This window comes from Telmatherina bonti (assembly GCF_933228915.1).
Source record: "Telmatherina bonti genome assembly, chromosome: 22".
NCBI classification, from domain to species: Eukaryota; Metazoa; Chordata; class Actinopteri; order Atheriniformes; family Telmatherinidae; genus Telmatherina; species Telmatherina bonti.
Genome location: NC_136631.1, coordinates 14547064 through 14566901, shown reverse-complemented (window position 1 = coordinate 14566901; position 19838 = coordinate 14547064). Strand labels below are relative to the sequence as shown.

The 19838-nt window shown below is 37.4% G+C and overlaps 1 protein-coding gene across 1 annotated transcript in view; it reads right to left on the bottom strand.

The window, feature by feature from the left end:
* Nucleotides 1-17000, bottom strand: part of dnajc17 (DnaJ (Hsp40) homolog, subfamily C, member 17) — a 32610-nt gene extending 15610 nt beyond the window's left edge. The window contains exons 1-10 of the mRNA XM_079261982.1: nucleotides 16801-17000; nucleotides 12458-12527; nucleotides 11180-11238; nucleotides 11000-11087; nucleotides 10675-10751; nucleotides 9881-9998; nucleotides 9115-9164; nucleotides 7349-7426; nucleotides 5673-5753; nucleotides 4063-4182 (exon numbers count right to left, since the gene is read on the bottom strand). Coding sequence (XP_079118108.1) covers nucleotides 4063-4182; nucleotides 5673-5753; nucleotides 7349-7426; nucleotides 9115-9164; nucleotides 9881-9998; nucleotides 10675-10751; nucleotides 11000-11087; nucleotides 11180-11238; nucleotides 12458-12527; nucleotides 16801-16881 — 822 coding nt within the window. The 5' untranslated portion in view covers nucleotides 16882-17000. The remainder of the gene's footprint in view (nucleotides 1-4062; nucleotides 4183-5672; nucleotides 5754-7348; nucleotides 7427-9114; nucleotides 9165-9880; nucleotides 9999-10674; nucleotides 10752-10999; nucleotides 11088-11179; nucleotides 11239-12457; nucleotides 12528-16800) is intronic.
* Between the last annotated feature and the right edge of the window lie 2838 nt (nucleotides 17001-19838).

Below are 19838 nucleotides of genomic sequence, written 5' to 3'. Positions count from 1 at the left end.
ATCTATATAATATTCTATATCTAAATTTCTAATATATATATATGAACAAAATTATATATATATATATATATATATATATATATATATATAAGTAAATGAGAATGGTGCTATCTTAATGAATTACACACACATAGCATAATTCTTAGTGAAGGGCAGGCAAGGGGGGTTCTGCTGCTGAGAGGTTATCACCTTTTAGTAGTAGACCCCAAATCTTGTCTCTTTTAATGCATAGTACAGGACACTCAGCCAATGGTGGTACTGTTGCCAGGGGACTGACCCCCCCTGGCAGCAGGTCCACTGAACACCTGGCCCTTTGAAGGGACATCACGCTAAAGTACTTTAAAAAATTAATAAATAAATAAATAATAATTTAAAAAAGGGTATTCAATTCAAAGATTAGCCATCAGTACCATTCAGTATTAATACTGTTGATAGAGTAAATACTAATTGTGTTGATATATGGCGGTGATATGGTAATGGCAGTAATTCTGATAGTACAACTAAATGTATTAAATTATATCTTATGTATGCATATTGTCTAATATTGTATATGTAATTCAAGACTAATTGATATCATAGCATGTGAATATACATATGTTATGCACTTACTTCAACTAAAAAACTTAATTATTGCAACCTAAATATGCATATGATGACGAGGGGTGGGAATTAATAAGTTTTCTTCTTCCCACTCCTTTTCGAGGTACAGTTTTTATTTATTTTGTTGCCCAAAATGGGTATACTGTATGAAATACATACACAGATACATATACTATTCTTATTGTATCTACATATGTGTGTATTTATATATGGGTATATGTTTATGTATGTATATGTACATGTGCGTGGGTGTATGTATGTATGTATATATATATGCAGGTGTGTGTATATGTATGTATGTATGTATATATATGTATATGTATATATGTGTGTGTGCATATGTATGTATATGTGTGTGTATGTATGTATATGTATGGGAGTATATATGTCTGTATGTGTATGTATATGGATATGTGTATGTTCACGCTTTCTTATCTGTCTCGAAATAAATTCATTCATTCATTCATTCATTCAAAGACATCACTCCTTTCCTATATGAAGAGTTGAATTCCATCGAACTTAGATCATATGCTTTGAACATTTCTATCATCATCTGATTGGGTGATTGGCTTAAAGCTCTGTCTCTAAATAAAAGAAAAAGAAAATATCAAAGCAGCAATTCCGCTCTGATACAATAAGCAAAATATCTCTTGAAATATTACAAGTTTAACCTTTTCAGCCCCCAAATAGTACATATACAGTACTATGGGACAGTTGGTAAAATAATAAATATATCAATAAAAATACAGAAGTATTATGTTTTTTGATTTTCACTAAAAAATAAAAAAAAAATAAAAAAAACATCTGGTCCATTTTTCATTTTCGGGGACTTCTTTGGTAACTTTGAAATAAATATCACAAGCCACACTAGATTTGTACTTTTCTGGTCTAAAATGAAAAATAAGCTATTAAATTATTTGTCATGCTACAGGTAAGCAAACAAATACCCAGTTTTTGGTTGATACTTTAGAAAAGTTTGTCCATTAACCAGTTTTATGAGCCATGTCCCCATTTACACCAAACTACACAACAAAGAGCCCCTTCCATTAACTCCTCATGTAAAAGGACAACATAGTATATGTCACACTAATGTATGAAGTTCTTTCGCGAAGCTGACAAGCCAATAATACTATAAGACATCATAGAAGACAATGAAAAGAAACCTAGCTGGCATATTATAACATAACTGTAAAGACAATTGTCAGTTATTCCAGTTTAGCCAGTCCCAACCAAGACCGGAAATAGCTGCTGAGTAATATTATTAATCTTTGCCAGGTCAATCACAATACCACGCTCTCTTATGTGCATCATTTTTTCATTGGAAAGGGAAAAGAAAACTCAGCAGGAGAAGCAAACATTTTTGTATACAGATTCTTTGCATTGTACTTTTTTATTCACCTTTTCTTATTCATATCTTTTAAATAAGAATCAACAATGAAAGGAAAAAGCACTTCTATAACAACTTCCAAATGGGAATCATGGCAAAAAACATATGAGAATAAGACGGACTAAATGAGCACACACATACAATCCGTCTGCAGATAGAACATTATCAAGAAGCAGCCAAAATAACTAGAATGAAACAGAACATGATGTCCTGATGAAGGAAAATAAAATGAAGCCATCTAAAGCAGGAGATTGTGATATTATTCAAGGAAGTGAGATGTTCTGAATAGTCTCATAACAGACTGCGTCTCTCATGGATTCTGCAAGGAGCTTTAAACTTTTATGCTCTCTAAAAAAAATTAAATAAAGAAGGGAAAAAAAATTAGTTGGAGGGTGAGAATGAGAGGGAAAATGTAAAAGATGAGATGAATACAAACCCTATCCTTGGGTTTATGGGGTTTTTATTAACTTCGAAAAAGCCTTTGCTGGTTTGATTCCTGAGGAAACTGACGAAATTCATGTTCCCTCAAAGGGAATTTGTGTTGTGGCTCCCCTGCTTCATTAGACCCGTCACATGGGCTTCGCATTCATTCATTAAGCCAAACAGAAATGGAAGTGAAGTTGAGGCTGAAGTCATCTGTGTCTCTAAGCTCCCTGCAGTAAAACTATGACTTGCTGAGCACTGTGTTTTGATTGATGAGGTTAAAGAAGCAAGTCCTTATCCACTCTGCTCCTATGTGATTGCAGCTGGCTGATCTTGGGGCACCAGGGAAAGATCAGATTTTTAGATAATCAGAGAAGTAAGACCTCCATAGCTCTGAATAATCATAACATCTATTTCTGTTTCTTAACCCCCCCCTGCACAGGTCTCAGACCAACTTTTTACCAACAACATATCCAGAACATCTTGCGGGGCCTCGTAATTGACAAGCATTTTCATTGAGTACCATTGACCCATCTTTCGTAATGTTGTCATTCTTGGTTGCAGGACCAAAAAGATTAAACCAAAAAGGGTGATGTAATGAGCTTTGAATGTAAGTAAAGCAAATAGTGTTACTATAACAACATTTAAACAGATTAGAATGACAAGTCCCAGTGTGCAGGCTCGGTCTCAGATTCTAACCCTGAGTAGGAGGTCTGACACCACCCCGGTGTTAGCGGGGTGAAACCTAGTTCAGCAGCTACTCTGGAGATGCCTGATAAGTAGAGTAAGGAAGTACGCTGAAGAAAAATTCCTATGCACTCATCATTATAAATAAAAATTATTTTAATGGTGATGATGTGGATAAGGATAATACTTTATATTTATATATATTTTAAAAAATAAATAAATAAAATTAAAAAAAATTAAAAAAAAACATTTTGAATGGATACATCTGAAATCAAACAGTCCTTGCACGGGAAAGGAGTTATTTTGATCAGGATATAAGTTCAGAAAGTGCAAGAGGTGGAACATGTGATAGAAAAGGTGTGACACATTGAGGTTTTTCTTTGTTTCATCAGTAATATGATTATAGTTTTGAATCCTTCCTGAAGTAAATCTTTATGTTAAAAAATGACTGATGCCCCCAATTTAAAAAAAAAAATTAAATAAAATGAAGGAAAAACATTAAAATTTTAAATAAGCCTATTTATAATAATAATACAAAAAAAACAGCAGAGAGACACACAAACTGTGGACAATTCATCATTCTCCCATTTCAGGTCATCACTACTGGACACTGCCTCTTATAGGACGCTGTGTGAACTGCAGCATTCCTGGGGTCTCCCACGTCATTTCTGCTAATGAGCGGCCAACCAGTGGCTCAGGGCCAGTGTCGGGCCAGCTCCTTAAAAGTCCAAAACAAATACACTGAGGTCCATTTAACCAAACACGCTGCTCAAGACCATACGAAAGGGGTGCAAACACTGGAGAAACATAGCAGCACTGACACAAAAGTAAAATCTCAGAATGATTACATGTCAGTCAGTATTTGTGTTGGAGGCCTGGTAAATAAGATTTTGTAACATAGAGCTGACATGCTTTATAAAAGTGTGCAGAAGTTACAATGATGCATTTTCATGTCATACAAATACCTGTGAGGATGTGAACTGGCCAGACTGGGATGCTTTAGTAACAACCTCAGGCTGTCCTTCAAGCCACGAAATCTTCAACGGGTTACCACTCAGGCCACTTTCATTCTTCACAGCCAGCTCCTATAAAGTAATGGTATTAATGATAATCTGTTAGTTAATATTATCAAGCTCACATAGAAGTTAAATCACACACCTACAACTGTGTTTTAAAACTGTAATTTTTGGGTTGTTTTTTTGTTTTTTTTTTATAAAGTTTGAAGGCTTAGGGCAGGTCTAAACATCGCTATTGTATGATCAAAATCAACCAATCCAAAATGTTGTAAATAAGTATTCTCAAACTCTCCAACCTACTTTCTGTTCAAAGAATCAGATTTACACTCAATGGATGGAGTTAACCATCTCTTCCTATGATTTTAATTGGCTATATTTGCGTGTACTGGAGTCACACATCATGAAGAATTTTGTGACGAACAACACACCACAGAGAGTTGTGCACATATGAAAATAACTGAAATTTCAGGAGTAACTACTGTCAGTGAATGGTCAGGGGAACATTTTGTACAGATTTGTAGTGCTGGAGAGGAACGTTCCTGTCAACACACCTTTTACCTGACACAGCTGAGATCTTATGATCAGTGCGTACGCTACTGTTGTTGCCAGACTGAAACTTTCTGGTTTTGTTTTGACAAGAAAATAAACAGATTGACCTGTAAATGTGGTCTCTCTGAGCTGATCTGAGAGGCATCAGACAGGCCTTGCTTTCATGGGACTTTCTGGACCTTATCTCATTTCTCATTATAGTTCCATTCATTTCTGTTTGACTGATTAGCTAAAAATGCATTTGTCTGCCATAAAAAAAATGTTTTGAGTCTCTTTTTTCACTATATTAATATTTTAATCTATCCATCTTATACCCGCTATCGTTGCCATCAAATTGCCTGAAATCCCAAAATGTTGGGATTGCATAAAATAGATCGGACTGAAAGGAACAGGACTTCAAGAGGCCATTTTGACCAAACAACACAGACAGAACTCTATCATTTCCAGGCAGAGCTTACTGCAGGCTGGATCTAAAGATGGAACTTAAAAACATCACAGAAAACTGTAGCATGAAATTGGTTCGGTTCTGTGGTTCCCATATAGAACTGTGCGCAAACAAAAACCAAACCGGATCTCTGCTGGTCAAAATGAATCAGAAAAGTTGACAGAACCAGTGCCCAGATCCCAGCAGACTGGCAGAAATGTTTTCTGAGAGGAAACCACATGTTGTGCTCAAAAAAACCCCCACAATAATAAGAAAAAAAGTGCACTATCATGACAAAAGGCCTGCGGAGCCAGACAATGGGAACAATGACTCAAATTCTGCAGTCCAATGGTTTAAATCAGCACAGTTCTCTGCAACACAAAATGACTAAAACATCCGTTTAGGTCAGAGACTGTCTTGAGGCTGGGAAGACCATGACTGGTGTCATTCTTAGAAATAATGAAACCCAGTAAGTGCCCTAAAACTTTGAGACAAGTGGTGAACAAAAGTGGTTCCATCTAAATGTCTCCTTTGGAGATTTTATTATTTAACATGCACAGTAAGGACAGGATCATTAGGTACTTACAGCTGCTCTTACAGTCGCAAACTCCACCACAGCACTTCCTTTCTTCTTACCTGATACAATCACATTCAAAACATCCCCATACTAGAAGACAAGGGAGGGGAAAAAAGTTGAGTGGAAGAAGAGGAAAGATGCAGAACATTCGAATTAGTATTTCCTTTCACAGTACAATCCATTACCATGAAAACGGAAAGCATATGCATACTGAAAAATTCAAAACACTGGAGAATGTAACACATTTGAATCCTAAGTCGTATTCCAGAAAAGTCATTTAGATATTATTTTGCGGTTTATATGTTTAGACCTGTGTCGTTTATGCTACAAGGAGCAATCATATAGCATCTTGGGAAAATGTGTGATTTCTGTGGCACCTCAAAAGAAACAGGAAGTCAAAGTAGATGTCAATTCTTTGTTAAGTGAGAAAATATCTATAATCTTAAACCCCTTGTCACAGATCAGTTATCTTGTCAGCTAACCTATCTGATCATTTTTATTCAAAAGCGAGGATTAGTCCATAAGATAGAAATCACCTTATCATCTTACTGGCATTAGCCAATTCTCTGCTAGAGCTCTGCTAGAACCAGGCTTGGGAGCGAGGAGTAGGAGGGAGGTGACCTTAAAGAATCTCATTCTGCAAAAATGTAGCTTTCTGGGAACTGGAAAGTCCAGAAACACTAATGCTGACTGAGGACACTCGGGAGCCAGCCAACAGTGACAAAGGAGACTCTCAAAAGGCTTCTATTTCATAAAATATAAATATCTTAACATATTTTTACCCATTAAAACAAAGATTTATTATTTCAAGCAGCCAAAGTACACAAGTCTAGACACGTACGCATACATGTACACACATAACCATACTAATTTTCCCACACAGCAGTGGCTATTTGTACTTCCCCCAAACCATTAACTGTCACTCAACGGAGCTTGCCATGTCAAACATTTGCTTTTTTTTTTCTAAAATGTATTCCCTTTGCCTCAGAATTAAAAAAAAAAAAAAAAGAAACAACACTTGTTTTTCCACAGCTTTTACTCCCTCCCACCTGGGAATAAACCGAATGCGTGCGTGCAGCAAAGAAATTCAAGTGCCTCTTTTTCCGCGCCGACTTGACGTCACTGACACTTGCCCTACATCCATTTCAGGCCAACCTGTGTCCCACCAAAAGCCCTCGTAAAGGCTCAGGGCAGAAGGTGGTACCGGGTTGCATGAGAAGAGAAGATTTCCAAAAAGCCTCCCTTGGCAATGCTTAATCACCTGGTAAGAGGGGCACAAACAATGCTGTGCGTGGCTTTTAAAGGGCACTGCAACATTGCCCTTAGCACTTTCACTGCAACAAAACTTAATGGGCCTTGTTTAAGGGGCAGAGTAAACAATCTGCAGCCCTGATGTCATGCAAACCTCAAATATGTCTGGACTCTGTGGGCTGGTCCGTTATGATGAAGCTCTGCCTTGAGACAGCGAGGACAGTGATAGGAATCTATAATTAAATACCGGATTTTAGAGTGTGATAACGTTATGTGTAAATAACTGCATATAAACAGAAAGAAAATCGTAAATCTCATTTAGAAATAATTAGCAGATCAGTGCCTCCTTAAATACCGTTTGTATTTTGAAGTATTTTGTTAAAAAACATTTTAGTCTTGAAGTACTACAGTTGAAATCCATACATAATCCATACCTTTTGTAGCAGTTTCAAAAGGAGATCTTGAGAGTAACCACCGTTCATCTCATCGTCTTTTTTACAGTTCCACCTCAACTGGAGGAAAGAGAAATCAACAAGACAAAAAAAGAGAGGTCAATATTTGCCACGAGGGCTTTCAAGAACCAAAGGGAAAAAAAGTGCATGATCATGTCTAATCTATGGAGCCCCTTTAATTAAACTCAGCTGCAGAGGAGGCAAAGTGTGCCAGACAGGCTTGGTTTCTGATGAAACACAGATTGCATAAAAAAAAAAAAAATAAAAAAAAAAAAGAAACAAGAAAAAGGAGAAATAACTTGTTGAGCTCTTGGAACATCACCATGGAACCACCTGCAAGACCTGCAGTCAATTTCCATTTATATATTTTGAGGGTGAGCAATTGGGTGAAACCTCAAGCATGGAGCTCTGAACCACAGAATGCAGGGTGAATCACCTGCTTAATTATAACTCACAAGGAAAAAAAAAAAAAAAAGGAATTTTGATGTGATCTAAAGGAGGCTGAGGTCCGAGGAGTTGAGAAAATCGTCTTCTCGCTGCCTCTTGTGGCAGTCGTTACGTAAGACATGACACCTGCCACATTCAGCTGATGCAGAATTAAGTGACTAACCTCAGCATGAAACGCCTTCAGTGCTTTTCAAACATACAACAGGAAACATCATTTAAAAAGATTTTTTTTTTATTCACTTCCATCCTTTTATTAAATACTGATGTGATTTCCCGTACTCCTAAAAACAGGTATTGTGTAACTTCCCATATCCATGTACAAACCACAGCAGAATCCAGCCAGTTTTACTCTAACTACTGAAAGCAATACAATAATTGGCATTGGCTATATCCTGATACAGCTCCAGCATTCTGTTCACTGTCAGAAAAACAGGATTTCTGGCCATTTAAGCCTACGCAGCATCTCTTACCAATAATTACTGTTGAAAATGTGCAGTCTCCTTCCATAATCAGTCTCTTCCAACCACTGATGATCTATTTACCCATTAATTGTCAAATAGCGTACACAAGTATTTGCATGATGTGATATTTGGGGTTTTAACCCACAACAGTGGCACACTTCTGTGTTTGATCATAAGTTTAATATACAGTATATCCAGATATATAAGACATTCGTAACCCAAATAAAAAGAGACTGAAATTTCCTTTTACGCCTGACTAACTTCAATAAATACCATAACTTGAATAAATATCAATATTTTAAAGCCAATAATGAGCCGATTTAATCATTTCCCCTTTATCAAGACAAGTTAAATATGAAACATCACAAGTTTTGCTTAAACAAAATTTCGGCCCTCATGGTTTTTGATTTCAGGCTGTGAAATGGACTTCCTTCTTAACTATATCATTTGTTATAGAAAATATTAATAATTTCGCTGACGCCTCAAATTTTAAAACCAGATTTACAACATGCATATTAGCTAACATCTCGTTTCTCCATTAACAGATGCAGAAGTGGTTCTTTCCCAAAGGAAATCAAATAAGCCTTTTCTTAGCATATACTGGTCTTCTGTCAACATCGTGCCTTCTCTGAAGGAACGAGCATTAGAGCAACATGTGGTGAAACGGCGTTTGTGGTCTCAGAATAATGAACTGAAAGTGGCTACAGGTTCTAAAAAAACTCCAACTGAGATTAATAATGCATTTTCGCTCAGATGGAGCAGTTCCTGTTGACCTGACTCCCCCGACTCCCCCGTTTAAGTCTTGTCCAATGACTAAAGCTTCATTGCTGTCAGCCTTACCTTCAGTTTGGGAGTTGCATTGCTTTTGGAACATCTCTCCACTCCTGAGTCTGAGAAAAAGCATGAGGGAGGTTGAAACAGTGAAATGAATAGACAAAGAAACAAGTGTTTTAAGGAAATATTGTACCCAAGAGTGCAGTCGGGGGAGTTGTGCAGATAGGCTGCAATTTAAAAATGGCTGTCAGGAGGGAAACGTATGGCTCTTGCAGATGGAAGCCTGATCATGGGAGGGCTGAGTGCGTGCAAACAGAAGAGTCTCAAAGTATGTGTTGAATATGAAAGTAACTGAATATGAGGAATATGAATATGAGTAACTGCTCAGCCACAAAAAGGGGTCACGTTTACAGCTCCGTAAGATTTCTGTGCTCTTTGCTGCAAAAATATTATCAAGAGCTTAAACTTGCGATGGACATATGTGTGTGTGTGTGTGTTTGGTGCTTGGCATTTCGATACTTCGTTTGCCAGCGTGTGTTACTGCCAAGTCACTAAAATAGACCTCTTCTCATACAAGTTCAGTTATTGCTATTGTTCATTACTTGGATAATATCTGGTGAACCACAGGGTGCCTGGTGGCTACTGTGGCTGGATTGACAGTATGATGTCTGGGAACCATGGAGGCTCACTCTGCTGAGGTTTCAGGACATTAAAAAGACTCAAGTGGATTTAACTGAATTTATAATGGCAGTGCATGACTACACACTAAAATGGTTTAATGAATCTAGACTTGCACAGTCTGGTGATGGTTAAATCCTGGAAGTAAATTTACTTTTCTGAGAGTAGTTTCCTGTTTGTTGCTGTGCTTCTCTTTCTCTCTGGATCTGCTCTCTGATGAGCCTCTGTTCTTCTTCAAGCTGTCTGGATCCCTCCTCCCTCAAGCGGGCAATCTTTCAGAAAGAGACACACATGACATACTACATAATATCCATCCAGACTTTACAGATTTTTTATATATATATATATATATATATATATATATATATATATATATATATATATATATATATATATATATATATATATATATATATATATATATATATATATAAAATTATATAATCACATCTCAGTCTAATCAGTCTGCTATTTTCATGCAAATCCAATTTTTATTTCATCACGAAATGAAATAAAAACCCTTAACAAAGACATAAAATGGAGCACCTCCTTTGTGCACGGCACTTCGCCCCTTATTTTAGACATTTAAACACATTAATCAAATGCCATGACTCATTATGCAAGTGCACGCACTACTTTCATTTATCACTCACATTCTGAACAAAGTCATGCAATATCATCTAATGCACTTACTGATAAGAATAACATGTTGGTAATAAAAAGTTCTGCAAGTTACAGCCTTTGATCCCGATCCAAGTCTTTGGCAGATTTCAACTCAATCAGAGACTATTTTTAACGAAAAGCAGAAAGAAAATGCACCTGCTTGTGCTTCACAGTTCCTAGATGCTTTTAAATACCCGATTTTCAGTGCAAAGCTGAGGCCTGCATTGGAGTGTGTAGCATGTAGTGTAGTTTTGTTTCTTGCATAGCTTTTAGAAATATTCTTACCTCTTCTTCAAGAGTTCTAGTGATTTGCACCTCCTCTTGGCTCTGAGCTTCTGCTTGTCGCTCCCTGGTCTCCAAGTCTTTAGTAACAACACATACACACATACTTCCTTAACATGCCAATAGAACTTTTAGCACTTCAGAAAGTCAAAAAGAAAAAAAAGCAACATTATCTCAGAGATCATTAATCTAATAAAGTTCAGAGTTACACATCATTATGTAACTACATTCTGTGGAACAATTAACAAGTTTTAATATATGCCTTGACAATAACTATTCCAATAACAATAAATTCAGAGCTTTGAGACCGATTTGAAAAATGACTCACCAAGCTTAATTTTCTTTCTCTTGTCGTCGAGCTTCCTGTTTCTTTCCTCTGCTTGTTTCTTAGCAGCACAAATCTTGTCATAAGCTGCCTGCAAAAAGTATTAGTCATCAGGATGAATCGTCTTTTGATTTGGTTGTGCGTTAAGACAGTTTACAGGTTAAATTACATTTCTGGTCTTACCCGAGCAGCAGCATCAGTTAGCACCTCAAGAGCCTGGGACAACTGGTGGAAGAGTTCAGCTAGAAGAAAGAGATCAGAAATGGGACATTTCTGAAAAATTCTGCAGTTGAAAACGCAGAACAATGTGGAAGATACCCTAAAAAAGACTAATTTAAAAGAAAAAGAGATTTAATATTGATAATCAGGGAAATAAGAAAAAAAGATGATGACATTTATTTTCAGTTCATTTACTCCAAAAGATGCATAAAGAACCCAGACTATAAGAAGATGTTTGGAAATGAATCTCACACATCTGAGATATTCAATGCTTCAAAATTTGCCACAAGTCTCAGAAAACCTGCTTCTCCCAATAAAAATCTGTTGATTATTTTAGCCTCTCCCAATCTGTATTCCCTTAAAGGCCACTTTCATGAACATCATCATCCTCAGCTGTCATCTGAAACAAAAAGACCAATGCAGACAGACACTGGGAGGCCAATCCTCCCAGTTCGTCCTAAATACAACACACCACTGCATTATACAAGCCTACTTTAATCATTCACTTACGAGGGCTTCGAGGAAAATGGGGGCTAGTAGGAGGTATCTCGGCTCAGTGAATAATCATGACCCCTAAGTCACCTCCTACATGCATATAAGTTTCCCCAAAGGGGAACGAGTCCCAAACCTCGCTCTGCTCTCGTGTGATAGAGACCAAATCTGTCTATGTTCGGGTTCAAGCGTTGAGGCCCTCCAAACCGCTTCTTTTCCATTTCTGGGAAACCGACCCCCTGCTTTTGTGTTATGCCTCTCAACCTCCTAACCCTACCAATTTCCCAGTTCTTTCCTGACAAAATTAGGAATTGTCTGCACCATCCAGAAACCACATAAACCTCACTTGAAAACATACCTCACGACCAGCCTTTTGTCCAAGGTCCCTTCCCACACCCCATTGACAAAAAGCTGAACGTTCCAGGCCTAATTGTTGACATGCTGGTTAGCAACAGGCTGCAGCAGGAATAAAGAAGAATGAAGAGTGGAAACGCTGGTGTTACGCTGGTGCTGGTGATGTTTGGCTAGAAAGTGGGTGGGAGCAGCAGGTCACAGTCAGCCTTGTCACAGAGTGCTCCGGCATTGAATTAAATCACAGAAGTACATTAAAGGATTCATTTGTGCTTCTGGAGCTTGATGGGTCAGATGGTGAGAAGAGCTTCTTTAGAACAAGACTAAGCTCTGTGGCTCTGAATGCAGCCAAGGCAAAGAAAATTAAACTCAGGTAAACAAATTAACGGGCTTACTTACCTGCTTTTGGGTTGTCTGGGTTCTTGTCTGGGTGGCAGGTCAAGGCCTTCTGTCTATAAGCCTTCTTGATCTAACAAGGAGGCACAGAAATACTTTGCGTTAAGAGGAGCAGAAAATGGCTTTCCCGATTGGCCGAGAAGCCGAGACAGTACAAAAACGGACAGTTCCATTTAAATATTGGCAAATGCAGAAATAATCTGATCAAATATGGTCTCTAACTGAATAAAGGTTTTCTTGTTGTTTTAACCTTAAAAAAAAACTGTGCAACATTCTGCAAAGTGAGTTTCCCTTCTCCTCAGGCCCACAGTTTGTAAGATAAATGAAGCAGGAATTAGCCATCATCATGTAATAATAAACAGTTTAGGGAGTTAAAAGTGAAAAAAAAAATACTAGACTTCGCAATACTGTGACATCATATTTATAATTTCTCATTCACCTTCAGGGATTATTAAAATGTTATTTCTGTTTATTTTATATATTTTGTATGAGATTTTAGTTACAGTTTGAGTTTGAACTGTCGGTCACCACTTGGGATTGTAACCATTCATTGGTCCCTCTGGGAAACAGTGAATGAAAAGGTGGTTTTCATTTTATGCCTATTTGGTGAAAGAAGAGGAAGCAGGAAAACTTTCCATCAAGACCAGAGGGGGGTGTAGAGTGCAGCACCATAGTTTTCTGCACGCAACCTTAAAAACACATGCTCATATATATTCACCCCCCCTCATGCATCCAAACTCAACATATGAAGATGATGAGATATTAATTGAGATATTTGAACATTCTGCATGGTTTTCAAGTAGCTGAGTGAGCCAATACACACGGAGGAGGGGGGTCAATTCAGAGGAAACTAAATCAGATGAGTCTCCATGATGGTCAGCGAGAACATATTAAGCTGAATGCCCACTATCCAAGATACAAGAGTTAAACCTCCACATAATTACATAACTTCAACAAGCCTCCAGTAAATCCTGGAGATTATTGTGGCTCAGACAACTGCTAAGTGTTGTAAAGGCCTTTCTTTTATCTAAACTGATTTTTTTCCCCCTTTGATTATAGTTCCAAAGGTAAGGGAAACTTTTGCTTCAGCAAAAGGGCTGCAAGAGACTAGACATCATTAAGGGACATTTAGTCTTTCTGTCTGGCATCCAGAACCTTCCAAGAGATTGACTGAAACATGGGCTGTGGACTGAAACCAGTCTTCTCCTTTTTAGCCCTTTTGTACATTTCTCCTTTCCTCTTTTTTTTTCCTAAATGAACCCCATCAAATCTTTGTCTAAATCTCTCCGAGGCATCTTACTAAAGGTTCAAGAAGGTAAACACTTAAGTTAGGGTTCAAAACTTTCTTAGTTATCCACATGCAATTGAAAAACAAAATTCATGTCAGAAAATAACAGCAGTAAGGCAAGAAAGCAGTCATGGGAGACGCTGTGTCACAATCAGCTCAGATAGAGAGATAAAAACCTAAATTTGTAAAAGAAAAAAATATATTATTATTACCAAACAAGGTGTGTGAAATAAATTAAATCCCTAAAACAGGCCTTCATGGCTTCATACCTTGTCTCTTACTCAATTTGTGTCTCATGTTCTCCATTAAATGCAGCTAATTGACCAGAAAGACATGCAGCCACATCTTCTGTATGAAAATGTTTGGTATTTTCTGGTCTAAAGGTTTGACCCTATAGTCTTTCACAAAGATATTCAACTTACTTTTCCATGCATTTATCTTTTCCTTTCCCCCCTCCCCCTTCAACTTGCTCTAGCATCCTTCATATCTTGTGTCTGCTGTTTCTTCAGTGTGGTTTCGTGAAGTAATACATGATTGCTCCCATCAGTGCCATAACACGCAAGCTTTAATTGACGCTGGAAGCCCCTGAGGCCCACTGGTCCGACGCACTAAAAACAAAAGCAGCTGAACATTTGAAGAAGTTACTGCTGCTACCCTTTAAGAAAAATGATATTATCTTCCGTCTCTCACAATCCAGATATTTTCCCTTGTCGCATCCCAATTTGTACATGTCTAAAATATGAGGCAAACTGGTTGCAGAAAAAAACTAAATCACTATTTTCAGCACTTCAGTTTATTGACGGAGGAGCCATGAAATCAAAGCTACAATTCTGCAGCAACAGTAGCCTAATGGTTAAAGCCTGGTGAAAAACAGACCTCTGTGCTGCTGTGATCCCTGCTTACCACAGTCTTAAATGCGTGCCCACATCTTGTCCTCATTACCAAGCTTTGATGCCAGTTGTAGCTGACAAACTGGTCCCGGTATAGCCACAGCACAGTTCCATCGGGGGCTCTAGCCTGTGAGGCTGATAAGATAGTGGAGTCATCCTCCTCAATTTCAATGCTTTACTATTTACAGAACATCATCAGCTGGAGGTGGATAATACCAGGCACAACAAGAAGACAGAGAGAGAAAAGTATGGTCTGAGGCAAAGAGGATATGAGCTCACATGGAGTGAGGATAAGCACAAATTTAGATGAAAAACTTCAAGTGATATACGTAAACAATGAGGCACTGTGAATGAATCTCCATGAGAGAGCGTGTTTGTTAACTGGATCAAACTTTGCGTGATTCTGCACATTAATTCTGACCAAATTAGGACTCCAAACCTTAACAGAATTTTTCCTGTTTGCTTCATCTCATTTTGCTTCATGATGCTCTCAAAACGCACCTAACTGAGTACCAGTGCATCTGCAATAGACTAATTCAATGCAGTGCAGTGCACTTGCGCGCTCTGCCTGGAAGTAAATCATACAGACATGCTGTTAGTGAATACTGCAACCCATTAGGTAATAGGTATATTAAAATTTGAGTAGCTGAACAAACCACAAAGAAATTTTGTGTTGTCTTGGCTGTTGACATTGTTTTACAAAGCAATCTGTGGTAGGTACAACTCTGGTGGCTAGCCCTCAGCAAAAGTCTCCCTAAATACTACTATAAAGCAAACCCCATCATCCACAGTCATTAAATCATAAGTTCTGACATGCCATTTTCCCCAGCATTTTTCAGCCAGCAAATAATGAGGGAAGGCCAAAAGCAGTGATAACATAGACATGTTTAATATGACCAGGAGGAGATGCACAGAAATCGGGATTCCTACGTCAATGCAATGTTTTACAAGCTGTGGCTAAACCCACATAAACATTCTCCGGGATGAGCTCCTTCCTTTCCCTGTGATAAACCACATGATTAAAAGTGGTGATAGGACGGTGGGCCAAACAACTGGGAAAAGTGGCGCAGTTGATGACAACTGTCTCCACATATTTGATTGATATTTAAGCCCCCACCTCCCACTGACTTGATCTACTACACATCAACACAAATTCACTATCTTTCTTGATCATCAACAGACCTCACAGAACTTGTACTCCCCATTTTGTAGTCCTAATTCTGCCCAAGCCACAACCGCTTACTTCCTCAGGGATAATCCTCAGGGATAGAGAACACTTTCAAATCCAATTAAGACATTAACTTCTTCCCTCATTTTGGCTGCAATTTTAATTCCCCTCCAGACAAGGGGACTCTGGGTAGAGAGGTGGTTGTAGGAAAAAGGAAAGATTCAAGACACCATGGTAAACCACTCAGAGATGAAAAGAAGAAAAGGCAAGAGAAGAATGATCTTTCACAGTAAACTTAAAAGTCATGCTCAAGTAAAATTATGTTTAATGTGGAAAACAGATCAAGCATGTAACCTTTTCAAAATTGCCTATTCAAACTGCGCTGCTTCTTATGGATGCGCTCTTACAAATCCAACTTGTATTATGTAGGTAGGTGGGTGGATGGATGGATGGATGGATGGATGGATGGTTGGATGGATGGTTGGATGGATGGTTGGATGGTTGGTTGGATGGATGGTTGGATGGTTGGATGGTTGGATTCTATGTCTTTAGAAGTTTTTACATTTGTTACTTTTTCTAAACGAAAGACAGTTCATTTCTTGTTCCACAGAAGACTTGAACGATGCAACTCCACCACCTAGTGGTCGGTGTTGTACATCACACCTATGTGATTTAGCCATTAGCCACTTTGTCTGTTTTGATATTTTTTGTTTATGATAAAATCCTGCTAGTATAAAATCCTCTCTCCTTTTTCTATATTTTGTTTTGAAGATAAAAGACTATTATAATTACGTTGACTTACAGGCAAACACGGCACAAACACACTAATAAAAGCTTTTCAACGTAGCATGCCCCATTAGCCTAATATTTTGAAACAAAATGCTCTCACACACATAAAAATGTCTTCCAGTTAAACACACTGGAGGGGGGGGGCTTTCTGTTGTTTATCATTAGCTACTAAGAAGTGTCGTTGGGTTGAAAAGCAAGCTATTTTACTTACCTCTTTCGTTGTAGCAGTGCCCTCAATACCGAGCAAACCATAAAGGTCCATCTGTAAGATATCCTTCGCCTTCCCGGACATTCTGATACTAAAAGCTACAATATTAACACAGAAAAAATAAGTTATAGCAAAATATTTGTGCTGTTTCTAATGTTCAGCTAATTTATATGATCACAGGTTACAAGCAGCATGAGTTTGACGTAGTCGATCTTGCAACCCGGATGTACTTTCCTACCTGGGAAATGTAGTTTTTGTAGTTCTATTTCTCTTCAAAGGCGGAGGTAATTCTTCAGACTATTCATGCATATAATAAAGCCTTTATTGTATATATATCTGTGATTTAGACTAGTCAAGGATTTTTGGTAATGTTTAAAATCATGTCTTACAGTTTATGATAATCTTGCGTCTTGGTTCTCATATTAAGGACTTTTTAAAAACATCTTATTTTAATCTCTTTGGAGCTACTCTGTGTGCCAGAAGTTATTTTCTATATCACATTATAAATGTTTAAGTGTCTTTCCAGTTTATTCTCTCTGTTACATTTTTTTTTTTCTTTCTTAAAAAGTTGTGTCAATTTCTGAATCTTTAGTATGTCTTTGTGGTGGCTTTGCAGTTCACTTAAGTTGTTTTATAGCTTTATTATTTTTATGTGATGTTTTGTTTTGGGTTTTTTTTTGTTTGTTTGTTTGTTTGTTTGTTTTGCCAGGCTGCCTTTTTCTGGTAATTTTCATATAATCCAACAAATAGGTTCAATTTGATGTCCGTTAATAAGTTGATCATAGCACCACTGCACTTATCTAGCTGCAAATAAGGGAACTCTGTCGGGCCCCTACATGTTTAGTTTTAAAGTCTCTTACAATGTAAACGTTTAAATTGTACTCACCAAACCCATGAATATGCTCTGTTATAATAAACAACTTTTATATCTTTTCATTGCATTCCTTCGTGGCCACTCGAAAGTTTTTTGGGTTTTTTTTTGTTTTGTTTTGTTTTTTATTTTATTTATTCAAAGAGTCCAACACAGTCATCCAGAAATTATTTGTCTCACTAACCAAAAACTCACACTTGCTCAGTTTTATACTCACAGAAATACTTGTTTTCCATTTTATCCCCAATTATTTGGAAGCCAATCCTTACAAATTCTTTTGCAATCATAAAGGTTACAACTTCCAGGTTGTGAATGACCCAACAAAGACAAATCAGTAAAAAGGAAATCTTTACAATTGTAGGAAAGGCAAGTTCATTTGTAATGTATCTTTCATGTACAAGACAATTCAAAGTGCTTTTTATAAAACATGAAACACTTTTCATAAAACATTAACAGCAAAGTTGAGTCTCCAAGTGTTTACCAATGCTGACTCTCTTCTCTTTATTCTGATAAACAGAATAATCCCAGTATTTTCTTAAATAGTAGAACATTCTCTCTCATCCAGATTTTTATTTGGCCCAAACACTGACACGGTAAGTGGTCTGCTGTCTTCTGGTGACAAAGACATAAAGTTATGTATAACTGTGATAGTTGATGTTAAAAGTTTTGGTGACCCAACAGGAGCAGATGCACTTTGAACAGAATAGGTCCAAGGACTGACCTCTGAGGTACTCCTGAAGTCATGGCCACTCGCTCAGATTCATAGCTGCCGATTGTAACAACGTACTTCCAGCCTTCTAAACAGGACCTGAATGGATTAAGGACTGTTTCAGAAAGTGCAATATAGAAAATTTTTCTCTCAGAAATGTGTTCACATTATCCAAATATTGTCTATTGTCCAGGTATCTGTAGTTCCACCATCTCCACTACCTGTCACAGGATGGAAATAGTGTTTAGCTTATTTCTAGTCCTCCCAGAACCAACCATCTTCTTTATCTGTTTAACATTCAGGATTAAGTGGTTGTTCCTACACATAGCCACAAAGCAGTAGCTTCTTCACACCCAGTAATGTCACAAGCTACAGTAGATTGTTTATCTGTGAATGTGTACACCCAAATACAAGCGCTTGCCTTGTTCTCATGTTTATTTCAGCTACAGACTCCACCATTGTTTACACTTAGATAATAGTACAGCTTGTTTAAGTCCTTGGTTTTGTGTAAAAAAAACATGCTGCCTCCTTGTACCAATTGTAAAATGTAAATAGACAATGTGATGCTACGGCTTAAACATTTTAATCCCACAGCATTTTGTTTGGGTTATCTAAAGGAGAATTGCACCTATATCAGGAATGTCACTGTTTTTTGTTTTTTTTTATGAGAAAAAAATGAATGATTTTCTATTTTTTAAACATTAAAGAAATAAGTGTACACACAGCATAGGTAAACAAATATTTGGCTGTTTTTTGTTTTATTTTTTTGGCTGGGTAATGTTGTGTTTTCCGGATCTGTCTGTCGCTTAATGATAATATAGCTTTATTTTCCACTGAGATAATCCAGGGACGCAGCATTTCCTGTCAGCAATGGGATCCACTGTGGTGTAGCTTCAGGAAAAGGCTACAACATGAGTGTCATTTTATAGATTTCTTCTAGTTGAATTAAAGGTCATAAAAACACTACAAATTATTCGCAAACTAGAAATATTTTGATCATTCTTTGACAGATGCCTGTTGAAACAGATTACTCTCATTGTCCATTTAACTCCGTTTACAGTAATTGGGCTGTCAAGTTGTCCAGAATACCCATGATTAACACAAAATTACTGAATCAGGTACATGGTCTGAAACACTACTCTGAGGTGCTTGCAGCAGGATTAGAGTCAGATTTTGACCATCACTTGACAATTACATGGAAACATGATACCAATGTTGCCTCGGGTTGAAAGTTTACCTTTGATTACAGCTGATGTGTTCAATGATCCAGTTCAACGAGCTCGCCCAGATCTTTATTCACAATAATGCCACAATAGCTCTTGTTTAAACATAGCAGTCTCATGTATAACCATTATTTTCCACTGCCATGGGATAGAAACAAAGCTACTTTAATGGGTAAAGTTGCTTTTGATTTTTCTGTGGTCTCCTTGATAGAAGTCACATTTTCATTTCCATTAAAGC